The sequence below is a fragment of the Gavia stellata genome, chromosome 1 (assembly GCF_030936135.1).
Source record: "Gavia stellata isolate bGavSte3 chromosome 1, bGavSte3.hap2, whole genome shotgun sequence".
NCBI classification, from domain to species: Eukaryota; Metazoa; Chordata; class Aves; order Gaviiformes; family Gaviidae; genus Gavia; species Gavia stellata.
This window is the reverse complement of record NC_082594.1, coordinates 10,124,188-10,137,645: the sequence shown is the minus strand read 5'-3', so window position 1 is coordinate 10,137,645 and position 13,458 is coordinate 10,124,188. Positions and strand designations below refer to the sequence as shown.

General features: G+C 40.3%; 1 protein-coding gene across 3 annotated transcripts in view; it reads right to left on the bottom strand.

The window, feature by feature from the left end:
• Positions 1–11,820: 11,820 nt before the first annotated feature.
• Positions 11,821–13,458, bottom strand: part of LOC104264363 (N-acetylated-alpha-linked acidic dipeptidase 2) — a 34,207-nt gene continuing 32,569 nt past the window's right edge. For all 3 annotated transcript variants that reach the window (XM_009821401.2, XM_059825994.1, XM_059826001.1), the window contains one exon: positions 11,821–12,413. In XM_009821401.2, coding sequence (XP_009819703.2) covers positions 12,224–12,413 — 190 coding nt within the window. In that variant the 3' untranslated portion in view covers positions 11,821–12,223. The remainder of the gene's footprint in view (positions 12,414–13,458) is intronic.

Sequence of the window (13,458 nt, the reverse complement as noted above, 5' to 3'; positions counted from 1 at the left end):
TTTTTTTTATAAATTTGAAAATGTCAAATGCTGTGAAGTGATAGGGTACAAGCTTACAAAAATGTATGCCTGCGAATGGTCCTCTAAAGATTGAATAGATGTTCCCTGATATGCTCTGAACCCGCAAGTGGAGCTCTTATTGGTGTAATACTGAGAACAATCACTTCAGTGGATGAAAAATTCTAGATAGCTGCAGCTGCTAGTGTGCCATCTGTGTTTTTGTATGTGGAACTCTGAACTTGGAGAGCAAAATGAGCAGTGTTTAAATGCCAGGATAAAGTTCTTATGTAACCAGCAAGTTCAAACGTGTGCCTATCCATATGGATATCTAAATACCCTAAATATCTTATGTTCAGACAATGTGGGAAACATATTTTCAATTTATTTGCATCCTCACATTCAGCAAGTTTACATCATGTAAAATCCATTTTAAAGAACTTCAAGGGAAATGGAATTTCTTGGGAAAACAGAATTTCTGTTTTTAAGCAAATCAAAATCTTGCTTAGTATGCTAAATGGAGAGAAATGTATATGAATGGACCTTCTGCTGTTAATGCTGCTGGCTTTGGGACCCCGTAACAATTGGTTACACTCTTTCAAACTGCGTTTTGCTGGTGGCTGAGTCATGTTGGCCGTAAGTAGAAGAAAGCTTCTGTAAACACGGTCCTTAGTTTTGCTTTTGCTTTTTATTCATTCCTCCTACTCTTTTCTTGTTCATACTTTCAGCACAACATTAAAGATAATTCAGGAGTTCTGTAATGACTTTCTCCATCAGTGGCAATAAACCCACTTTTAAAATTCATCTGTTTAAGCAAACAAAAAAAAACCAACCCAGCTTTGATCAGGCAAAAAGTTATAGGTTTTACAAATAATAGCCTAGTTTTCTATGGCCTGTGATGTTTTTCAAAATAAAAGGATAAACTTTCAGATGGTATAGACTGCTGTAAGCCTCTTGTTTAACGGCATTAATTGTTAGCAGCTTTTTGTACCATATGTCTGCATGCATTGTCAAGCTGCAAAAGCTGTATCACTTCCTGAATTCGAGTGTTTTGAGCAGTTGCTCAGAACAGGCTTCAACACACCAGTGTTTGATCCTGGTATTTCATGAAATGACATCTTGACGTGGATAGTGGTAGCTGATGCTTCAATGGAGTATTGGTTTGGCTGTAACTTTTATTAGTAAATGTGGAGAGAAGGTGAAACCAACTGTCATGTACCAAACCAATCACAGTACTTTCTCAAAACCGAGATTTGAAAACAAAGCTAAGTGATTTTTGATCACGTAGGCTTTCACCTGTCAAATAATAGCGAAACTATTAACTGTTAAATTTACCCTTTTTTTTCATGTTTTCGGAAGTTGTGCTGTATTAAAGCAGTTGGTTAACTTGATACACTCTAGCTATATTTTTATAATTAATGAGCCTTTAAAAGCTGTAGTGTGTTTCAGTATGGGTTTACATGTTACACATGTAGACAGCATGTTACATGTCTGAGAACTGACTGTCCAGGTGCATATAAAACTTTTCCTTCACAATCCCTTTTTAATATGAAAAATTGCTGGGTATACAAGTTTGTGACAGAAATCTTAGTCTTTTCCCTCATGTATAAGCCCATTTTCCTACCTAGCGTTACATATTATATCTGTAACAACATTTCTTGGAGGAGTTGGAATTTATTTTTGATGCTAATATACTGTTAAGCACTGGGCTGCTCAGCTACTCTAACTCCTATGTTTTACATGGCACTGATGTAACTTGACAAAAAAAAATCTTCCATTGGATGATCTCCTGGAGTACGTACATTATCAAGTCACCATTTCAGTAGTTTAGGGATTAGTTTTACTAGGAATTTTGCCTTGAAAAAAAATCTACTTGTTCTACGTAATGATGCATTTTTTGCTTGCATTCTTCAAACATGGCATGAGTATCGGTTAAATACTATACCTGTTAATCATTAGTGTTTCCCAATTGCTACTAATTTTTTTTTATCTCAGTTCAGGAACAAAATCCTTTTTAAAGTAATGAGTTACGTGTCTGGAACACTGTTTTAAGGTGGTAATAATTTCACTGTCGTAAGAGTCTTGAATTACAGTTGAAGCAGGGAGGTGTGTTTTTGCATGGTTGTTTGATTCTGCACATTCATAAAACTTATATGCAGAAATTAATGTCATGTCTTCATGCTCTGTTTTTTTTTTCTAAATGTATTCAATAAAATTCTTATTACATGCTGGTTGCATATGGGGGTTTTTTGATTTCTTTTGTTATGGGAGAGAACTTCCCTTTGGATTTGCAATGCAGTTTTCAAAAAAAAAAAAAAAAAAAAAAGGAAGTGGGCATTTTCCACCGGTTGATCTGTATATGAGGGAAACTGTATGGCAAATGGCTTTTTCCCCAGCCCTTGGTTTCTTTCTTGGCCTGATGCTTTTCTAACACAACAGCCCAGCCAAGGTAGGTGAGTTTTGCAGCCATGTGAGTAAGCGCGGCTACTCAGATGGGGGCCTGTCTCAGTCACGGAAATTGTTCTGTCCAAGAATTTTGAGCTGTCGCAAACTTACTGGGATGGGAATAATTCCATAGACAATGTTTGGGCTGTTCCCAAGAATGCTGCAGATACTATAGCTCTGCTACTTTTTTTCTGTTTTCTTGGTTTCTTGGAAAAAGGAGGAAGATGCCTGTCAAAACCTCTGGCATTTCCAGAATGGAGAGAAAAAGGATTCACTTCTTCGGGCATGAAATTTTCTGTGGTAATAAAAACTTTGTGTTCTCTCAAAGTTTGGGTAGGTGTTTTAACCAAAGATAGCCAAGATACTGTCACATACATGATAAACTAATCCACAGGTACTGTGCCAAATGATTGTTAGTCAAGCAAATTCGATTTCTCTGAGCTTGTCTGCAAAATGAAGGGTAGGTGTTAGGGAGGCAGGACGTCAGCAGTAAGGAGGGTGGGCAGGCAAGAGTATAGTGCTTAAGACTTCTGTAGGCAGCACAGATTTCAACCTGTGTTCATAAAGTCAACATTTTTCTGTTCAACTCCTGAACATGTTGTTTTCCTGACACAATGTTGGCACGGACAAGAATGAAGAACTATTGTACGTGAGTGCTGTCAGTTACACATTTGTAGTCAGTCCTGTGAGCCTAAAAGAAAGGGGCTGTAGGAACAGGTCCCTGTAATCTGGAGGTATGTGAAATGCATCAGTGTGTTTTTCTTTAGCTTAACTGATTGACCAATATGATGATTGATTCTGGCTATTCAGATAGTGTGCAGGTTTTTTTGCAGCCAGTGTGCTTCTGTGTGAGAAGGAAGCTCTACTCAGCGCTTGTCAGGCCACACCTGGAATAGTGTATTCAGTTTTGGTCCCTGCTACCAAAAAACGTGGACAGGCTGGAGAGGGTCCAGAGAAGGGCCACAAAGATGATCAAAGGACTGGGAAGCCTGCTGTATGAGGAAAGGCTGAGAGAAGGGGGTTTGTTCAGCCTTGGGAAAAGAAGGCTTAGGGGACACCTCATCACCACGATCCAGTATTTAAAGGGTGGCTACAAAGAAGATGGAGACTCCCTTTTTACAAGGAGTCACATGGAAAAGACGAGGGGTAATGGGCACAAGTTACACCTGGGGAGATTCCGACTGGACACAAGAGGAAACTTTTTCACAATGAGAACAATCAGCCATTGGAATAATCTCCCCAGGGAAGTGGTGCGTTCCCCAACATTGGATGCTTTTAAGACTGGGCTGGACAGGGTGCTGGGGCATCTTGTCTAGACCGTGATTTTGCTGAGAAAGGCTGGACCAGGTGGTCCTTGAGGTCCCTTCCAACCTGGTATTCTATGATTTTATGATCCTCTTGAATAAAATATTTTTGATACCTACCTACTGGAAACAAGTATTTGAGAAATTAATTCCTGGTTAAATATTAATAAAAGCTGCATTGCAACAAGTTATTTAAAGCTAGCTGGAGGCTGTTACCTTACAACTATCTATGAAATACCTTTAGTCCAAAAACCTTGTTCTCCAAAATGTGTTCTAAATTTATGATAAATATTGATACTGCAACATTATTGCTGAATTCAATGTTTGGGAGAAAACTAACCTAATGTGCTTCTAGCCTAAGATGCTTGATCTAATTTGTTCTTCCTTTATTGAAAATCAGACTCGTGTATAAGAGGCAGAGTTGATACTGTGTGCTTCTAGACCCCAAGGGACTTTTTTTTTAAGGGAACGCCTTGTAATCAAGTTATATTGTTCTGTACATAAACATCAACCCAAACTTTAAATGTTCTGCCTTCGTCTGTGAAAGCAGTTAACATTTGGACTGTCTACTCATGAACAAAACCTACAACAAAAGCGTTCAGTTCAGAATTATTCTTTAATTGTAGCTCTGCAAATCAGAAGCCTGTCAGCACTTCTGTTACAAAATTTTTACTTCCATGTATTTATAAATTAAATGGGATGCTTACGCTTTCCGAGAAACAGCTTGTTTTCTTGGAAACAGCTGTAAAGAAGATAAAGCTGGAAAAATGAATGGAGGCTATTAAAATGTAGTTGAAAATAAATTTTTAAGAAAAAAGTTTTCACCGTTTATAGAAAAATGAAATAATTCATAGAAAACATGCTAAGACTGAAGGTTAATACAATGCAACAACTCCAACTGGGAATGAGCCAAAGCACTGAATCTTTTCAAATCACAATGGTTTGTAATTTTTTCCCGTATCTTTATAAAGGTTCACCTTGTTGCTATGTTTATGTGCACACACTGGCATTGTTCAGCATTTCTTCTTTTGCTGTTATTTCTCCTCAATAATATTTTACTTCAGAACACAGGCAATTAAGTTTATTGCATCTATTATTGAACCATTATATTGATCCATACTGCCCGAAGACTGCAGTGTGGTTGGGACTTGCACAATGAAAAGTGGCCAAAAACTTCAACATGGTTGAAGTGGCAGTACCAAAATGTTGAGTGCACAGTTCTTAAGCTAAAGCATGTGTCATTAGCATGAATTTTTGCATTTCACAGTTTTGTTGTATAATGCATATATGTTTTAACTTAAGTAAACATAACTTTTCAAGGGTATATTACAATCTGCAGTGGTTTATGTCCTCATTTTCCCTCCATACATTGTAGGTATTCTTCACTGAAATTGTAAATATAGTTGTCTGCAGAATGACCACTAGCCATAAGAGAGCTGATAGATTTTTCCAGAGCTTCTCCATATTCTGGTAATTATGTTTTAGTGCAAAACAGAATATAATACTCCCGAGAGACAAGTGCTGAGTCTTGCAGTTACACTCTGAATCCTATATAAATACCTAGTCTTCAGGCAGGTTATCATTTATCAGATTGCAGATGACAAGAATGATTATTTGCGAAACCAAAGTCCAATCAGGCTGAATTATGTGAACTGGGACGGTTTGAAAATGTAGTTACATCCGTTACATCCATTTCTCAGGTTTGCCAGGACTAGATACTAAGTATGTATAAGACTGTACGTAAGTAGCTGTCCTTAATGACTGTTCTTTCAAAATCTTGGGGTATCCCCCACGTAGTCCCTGGGTGCCGATCTCTGCTGACAGCTCAATAAATACAGTATTGTCATGGCTAGTAGCAGGGCACAAGCTCTGCAGGGTCTCAGGACTTGCCAGGCTTGCTTTGTCTGAACTTCTCTTCGCCTACCTGGAGATTTGTTTTAGCTTGTTTGGCTGCTACGTGTTTTCTCATGACCAGGTGGCTGTTGCCTTATTTGTTTTACCCTTGTTTCTCCTTCTGTAGTTGTATGGTATAACCGTATTTTTATATAGATGCTAGTAACAAGCAGTTATTCTGTGTTGAACAACTTATGATTCTAGCATCACGTTGCAGCAGAAGACAAGCCTGGTATCATAGCAGGGGCCTTAGGAGCTGGGTCATGGGATGCGGTGTAGAGGACTATGGGCATGGGACGATTAGAGAAGGGGCACAGGATGATACTGGAGACCCCAGGAAGACAAACAGCTCATAATCATTTTAACTGCTTTGTTATTGAAAGGTTTGTCTGTAACAGTATTCTTTGTTTTTTCTTTTTCTGTAATAAAGAGAGACTAAACATTCTTTGATCACACAGTTAAGATTTCAAGCATAAGAACAATGAACTCATCTTTACTTATAAAGTGTAATTCTTTCTGCCCGTAATAAGACAGGCAGGATCCTTGTGGTTTACCCCTCCGCCATGGCAATGGGCGATGCTACACAAGTGCCCACACTTCTGCAAGGCTGGGTGCCAGGATAATTCTGCCGGAGCTGCGGGCTGAAGACGGTGCTTTAGTGCAGGCAGGAGGTGCCAGGGCTCGGGTGGAAAGATCTGGAAACAGCTTGGGAGACAGAGAGAGCTGAGGAAGCAAAAGCAATTCTTCAGGAGGGGGGTGCTGTTTCCAGGAGTATCTGAAGGGACGGGTGATCTCAGAGGGAGCTAAATCTTCCAGTGCTCAGTGTTCGCAGCTGACTGTGTTTCCCCAGGCTGATGTCCTGCTGCTTATGGGTTACATAAGGGTGTGTTGTCACAACAGTCGCTATGTCCAGCAACTGTGGCTTGGGTTTCCTTCTAAAAATACAGCCAAGTTTGGAGGTAATGTGGATGGCAGCATCAGGAATGCGTCAGCAGCTTACTGTCAGCAAGCTAGCAAAGCACATCTGGGGAAGGTACCATGTAAACATACAAGTCTATTCTTATCTGATACCCTCCTGTGAAATGCTTTTCCCATTATCACTTCTCCTGTTCTTTCCCTTTATGGAAGGTTGTAATGTGTTTGCAGTTTACTTGAACCAGGTCCAGCCCCTCCTGCATGAGGTGCCTAACAAACCAGTCCTCCTCCTCCTCCGTTCTTTGAGCTCCCCAGGCTCATCCAGAAAATGGATGTGCCTTACAGGTTGGGTTGAAGAATAGCTCGTAGATTTTCTTGGATCTGTAGGATCCATCAGGACAAACACCGTGTTGACACTGACAGGAGCTGCCTTGACTTCATAGATTGTAACTGGCACAAGCAAGTACAGAAGCAATCCATGGGACAGACAGCTCCTAAACCATTTAGGCTTTCTAAGTTCCTCCTGCTGACACTGATTAACAGAAGTAACTGCTGAACTTGACTAAAAGCTCAACTCTAATACACCGTAGACTTGCAGCTAGACTACAGGGATAAACAGTAGCCACTCTTGCGTTACTGGAGCTATTTTTGGTCTCCATAGTGTAATGGAAACAGTCTTTTGCCTTAAAAAAGGCTGCTTCCCAAATTCAGCTCCTACTGGTTTCTCTAGGGACAATTTCTGTGTAGCAGGTGTTGCTCAGTGAGGAACACAGCGCTTTGGTTCGGCTCAGAAGAGAACAGCGTAGCAGAAGCAAGATTTTTGTATTTCATTTAATTAGTGTTGTTGCCTCTGCTTTGCCATAGGGAAGTCCATGATGTTCACCATCATTCAGCTCTCTTAATGGCGCTCTTAACTGTATGTTAAAAATCCCACAAATGAAAATAGAACAATTTAGAGTAAGAGGAGAAAAAATGGGCCATGCTGAGTATGTCCTATTCCTACCAGCTGCAGAGAGAAGGTCCCCAGCTGCTTTTGATGCTGTATCGCCTGGAGATTCCAGCTCTGCCTCCTCGAGGGTTTCTACAGCATTGCCTGTGAGGTGCAGAAAGTCATCAGTGCCTTTCAGACCCAGCCAGGATCTTCCAGAAACTCATCTTGCTGCTGTTTTCCTTAGCAATAATGTGGAGTCACTGCAGTAGCTCTTCTCTGCAGATGCTGCACAGTGCCTCTTATCTTCTGAATGACGCCACTGGCGGATAAACAATTTCTGCTCTCAAACAATTTTGTTTTTTTAAAAAAATCCATGATTGACATATTTAATCATTATCTTGGTTTAAAGAGGAGAACAAGCAACCTTTTAAAGCTAAACTTCTTAATTTTCATGGGTTTCAATCAAGTGCACAGGAATAGAGGACCACCAGCAGCATTTAAGGGGCTGTCTCTTCAGTGGAAAGCACTACAATGAGAGAGTGCAAAGTACTGTCTTTCCCAATAATCTCTCCATGACAAATGCTTAAAGCAAGGAATGAAGCAGGTATGTTTTAATCCCTTCATGCATACATATGCTCTAATTCCCAAGTGCTTTAGGGCCTTCTGAATGAAATGTTGCATCTGGATCATTAGGCACAAGCACTCCTTGCACGCATCTGATCCTTTTTTAACCCACTTCAGCTTTCACAAGCTCCTGTAGCAATGAGCTTCACTGTGTCATCACATGTAGTGCGAGTAATCCCTTTGTTTTAAACCTGCTGCCTGATATTTTATTAGGCAACATGAAGAGGAACAGCAATAGTTCCTTCACACAAGGAAAGGGTTTCAGGTCACTGAGGGCTGCTGGCCAGGTTGTTCGGGCCCTCTTCTGTTACGAAATACTATGCAGTCTATAAAGTTCACATTCTCTTGGCCCTTATGCACATGCAGAGATTCTTTTATAGGTTATCTATAGAAGAGGATGGAATAATAGAAATCGGGTCTGTGGAAAAGTCAGCCTACAGCACCGGCACTGATTGTGATCATCTGCTCAATGGCCTGATGGACTATTTAGGACCTTTCTCTTGCAATGTCTTTTCCTTAATAGACACGCTGAGTTATACAGTGTGTGTTATTTCTATCATTGTTGTAAAAGAACACAATTTTAGATCAGCAGTAGCAATTTAAAAGTTTGATCTGGACATGAGAAATTGCTTTGGCTAAACCAACAAAGCGGGCAAGTCCAAATGCCCTGTTCTAACACGTGAACTGTATGGTTACTGAGAAGATTTATGAAACTTCTTCAGCTGGTGTATTGTACTTCAGTCATCAGGATACTGGGATAGGGAAATTCTAATTTCATTGCTCCACAAAGGCAGTCCCTTGATGCATGAGTCAACTTTGGGAAGGGCTGCTAAATTACAGACTGTTGAGAGAAGCACTGGCATCACTTAATCCCAAACATGTAATCTTCAAAGGTTGTGAATTAGTTTGAGTTTTAATTAAGCTTAAGATCTGCAGAGCATTTTTCAGGTGTTTCTATTTCTATTTATTGCTTGACTAAAAACCACCGTGGAATAACTATTTTAAATGACTACCATTTTTGGTGCAAATGAATGAGCGTTGTAACTGGATTGTGTTTATCACTTACTCAGTGGAGAATGGAGCATGTAGGTTATCCCCACTTTCCAGCCACCACTAAATTGACCAAGTGTTACGGCTTCCTTTCCAAAGGCAAACCAAAGGTATTTCAACCACAAGAGAATCTGAAATAAAATTCCTGGCACTGTCCCTTTGCAACTGGTTTTCTAAAGAGAAAATCTATTTTCTAAATATCCAAGTTGTATTTGGTATATCCAAGTTGTATTGGTTCATCCAAGTTGAATTTTGCCAAACTGTTTTGCAGCCCCAGCCTCGGCTGAAGGGTCTGCTTCACCCAGCTGTGTGATTCACAGTGCTTCAGCCAGGCTGAGTGAATGAACTGTGCAAATGGAAGTAGGGAAGGACAGAGTAGGTGATCCAGTGTTATCCATTTGTAAGGAGAGCCTGAAATATCCCCCCACACTTTGAAATTATGGGCAGGCAGAGCTATGCAAACACAGCAGCCTTTGGACTGGGGGACAGCAGCAGTTGCTTGGTTGCTCATCTATGGAAAAGGAGATACTACTGACTGAAGCAGCAAAGGCAATCTCAGCTCTGAGTAACTGATCCTTTCAATACCAAGAATATGGGACTTTATGGAAATCAATTAGTATAAGCCATTTATAAGTGGTTTGGTTTCCTTATTTATAAGGGTTTGGATATCACCCTCCCTCAGCAGAACTTTGTAGAGGGGAATGGAAATAGGTTTAAGCTATTTTCCGTGCTTCTCAGGATGTAGCGGGTACATTCATACAGAGTTATCAATTGAGTTGGGAAGAGGAACAAAGAGATTGATGCCAGCTGTGCGTTCAGCCTGATGTGAGCTGTAATTTACTCTTACAGCTTCAAACCGCACATGGGAACAAGAAGAGATAGTGTGTTCTTTTGCAGCAACAAGGTAATGGCATAGAACTTCAAAGGCTAACTACCACTGAAAAAGTATGTTTATTGGTGAAACGTTCGTTCACTGGTTTATACTATTAAAGAGATTTCTGTAAATGTAGGAGGAAGCACGCTTCGTCAGATATTTCCTTTTTATGTGGAAATTCCTTGTGTGCCCTATCCTTTGATGTTCCGACGGCAGCGACCACCGACAGATCCAAAGCTGGCTGCTGTTCACAAGGAAGAGGCACTAGTGGCTTTTTTCCACCATCCAGATGTCCTAACCCTTCCCTGGGGGCACATGCAGTTACTGCCCATTGCAGTTAACATAAAGCTATGATGGAGCAGGAAGAGCGGGCGATTCAGGAAAAGGGAAGAAAAAGCCGTGCAGTTACGTACCAGTCACCGTTCACAGGGTATCACATCCTTCAGCAACACCTTGAGCTACAGATGTGGAGATGAACAACTTAATAACTGTGAGTGGCCCCGGTTAGGCAGAAGTAAAGAGAACAACAAAAACGTAGTCAGTGCTCTGGTGTCCTCAGCACTGACTGCTCACTGCTAACGCTCTCTTATGTGCATGCTGACAAGGTCAGCTAAGCACTACTTTTTCCAACAGAAGAGGTAAAGCATGGACTGTGGAAGTGTAATATCCTCCTCATGTGCCTAAGGCTTGATTTGTGAAAAGCAATTTAACAGTAAATTATGAGCACAATGTCCTTCGTCTTTCAGAGAGGCTTATTGGAAGCGATGCCAATGAAAGCCTCTCTTCTTGGTGGCATATACCCCCCCCCAAAACTCTTCCCAAAGGACTGAACTATAATAATTTCTGGTTCACTTGTCTGAATTCAAGGCATTTGAGATGAGAGCAACTCCTTCTGTAGCCTAGTAATTGTCCTGTTTCTCTAATTCTGTCTTTTTTTAGTACCACATCTGTTCTATTCCCCAGAAAACAAAAAGGATTTTATCCCCACAACCTGGTGCAATTAATGGTTGTGAGAAAAACTGTAGCATATTTTACATAAGAGAAGAAATTGGTTCTTATGAGCTCCCACAAACTGGAATGTGATTTCATAAAATTCTAGCAATTTTATTAGTTGTAAAGCATGTAGATGAGAAGTACATTTAAATGACAAATGAAGCAAGAATCAATTTTTTTACAAAGTAAACGATTTTGTACAATTACCCTTCTCATGCATTTCAATTTCTCTGTGAATGTAAAAGCAGCTCCTGATGAGAAGCTTTCTTCAGGTCTTATTTGAAGACAGAATAACCTCAAGCCCCGTGCCAATAGTGACAATATCCTCCAGCTCCCTCAGCTGGAAGAAGACATCTGCATGAAAGAGATCTCCTGGGAAAAAATAGGAATAAAAGCTGCCATTGGTTTGGGACTAGTGAAAGTGCCAAAAGGAGCATGGAGGTCAGCTTTCGGTTATCCCCCACAATCTGTACATTCCAAAGTGCAAATAAAGGAGGCAGGCGCACAGTGTCTTTCAGAGGGATGGACACTCACTCCCCAAGAAAATGTTTTGGGATATCTGCATATAAGCAGCTGTTTTCTCTGATTATCAAGAATGGCTAGTACTGCTTTGGCAATTGGCAGGAGGGACAGTGTTTTATTTTTTCAGGAAAAGAAAGCAAATCAATATAATGAGCACTCACCAGTCCTGCAGAATGGATTCTAAAATACAGAGATGCCTTTGGTGTCTTATATTATAAAAGTAATTATCAGAACAAGAAAAATGCACATGCTGAGGAGTGTTACATTTTTTCTCTTCAAATGTGTGCTGTTGATCACTGCTACGGACAGGATTTACAGATAGCTATAATTGGTTTTGTAATTGTACATCTAAAATAATGGGTCCTCAAAATGGGCAGACCTTTCAGAAAACTCTAATTGGGAACTGATTCTTCCTTCTCCCCACCCCCAAATTTCTTTCCATCTAGGGTTGTTCTTAAAGCTACAATTTTGTCAGTATCAGAGAAGCAGTAATTTCTAGCTCAGGAGTTCTTTGATACACAGAGCTCCTGCTCACCCTACCAGTACACTTGCACGCATTCAGAAGGTTGGAAACTCAGGTAGGTAGGCAGTCAGGAGAGACTGGGTCACTGTAGTAGCCTGACTACAGTGCATTTCAGACTTTGCTGTTTGACTGAGCTTTTCGAAGCCATCATCCTATGCTACTTCTTTCAGTGTCCCCGCTGCTGCCTGCACAATGAAGGCTGCAATGGAAATCTGCCTCTTCACTTCCTCCCAGGCTTCATGCTGATCTGCTTTGCTTTCAATATCAAACATGGCATCATAGATCCCTGGGAAGGACTCTCCAGCATACTTGTTGTGACTGCTTGGAGCAAAGATGACATGTCTGTGGGGAAAGAAGAAAAAAAATGTAGGTATACTAAATAAAATAACCATTAATGGTGTGCATGTTCATTGTAGGGAACTGTGTGCTACATAGAGCTGCTCTGTGAAGATCAGCTTACTAAATACACAAGAAATCTACCTGTACCTGCCTTTAAAAGGAGAGGGGAGCAGCCCCAAGGGCAAAATCTATTGGAAAAGGCACAGATTTAGGACAGGCAGCCTTCGCCTTGGGAACAGGTGATGCGTTTGTCTTATTAGGAATGAAACCATGTTAAATTTTTTGAAAATGGGAGGGCAACAAACCTGTTGAACTAATGTGGCAGTCTGGAACAGGGGATAAAACTAGTTATGGCTGTACGATGAGAAGTGGAACAGAAACCTCAGAAATAACGAAGCAGTTGAATGATGGTCAGCAGATCTGGGAAAGGCATGTAAAAAGAGTGAAAAAAAAAATCAGGGAGAATTCTTGAGAAGAGCATGAGTTCTTCAGAGAAGAAGTGATCATACTGGAACGGAACTGCACAAAAGTATCAATTTTATTTGTTGGGTTTTTTTTCCTTAAATAATGAATAGTTGCAGATCTGCTTTTAAATTGATTTTGTTCATATGAAGTATCAAAGCACATCTGTTGCATGTGAAAGAGTCCTCCCAAATCAAAATAAACAGTAAAACTACATTAAATACATGTTGCGTGGGGTTTTTTTGGTTTTTTGGGTTTTTTTTTTTTAGATTGGACTTGATGATCTTACAGGTCTTTTCCAACCTTAGTGATTCTGTGATTCTGTGATTAATAAGTAGTAAAATATCAGTAAAATAAGCAAGGTAAAAAAAGTTAAAAATTCAGACAGCTCTAAATGATACCGAACACCCAACAAGAAGAACTGTAGAAAACAACCATTTCATTCTTCCAAAAGCATGAACAACAGTTTATCCTAGGAGGATGGAAGCGTGACTCTCAATTCTACCTGCCTGAGGGACTTCTGGCTTGGTATGAAAGCCATCAATCAGCGAGTCAGATATATTCAGTCATTAGGAAAAGGGGGATA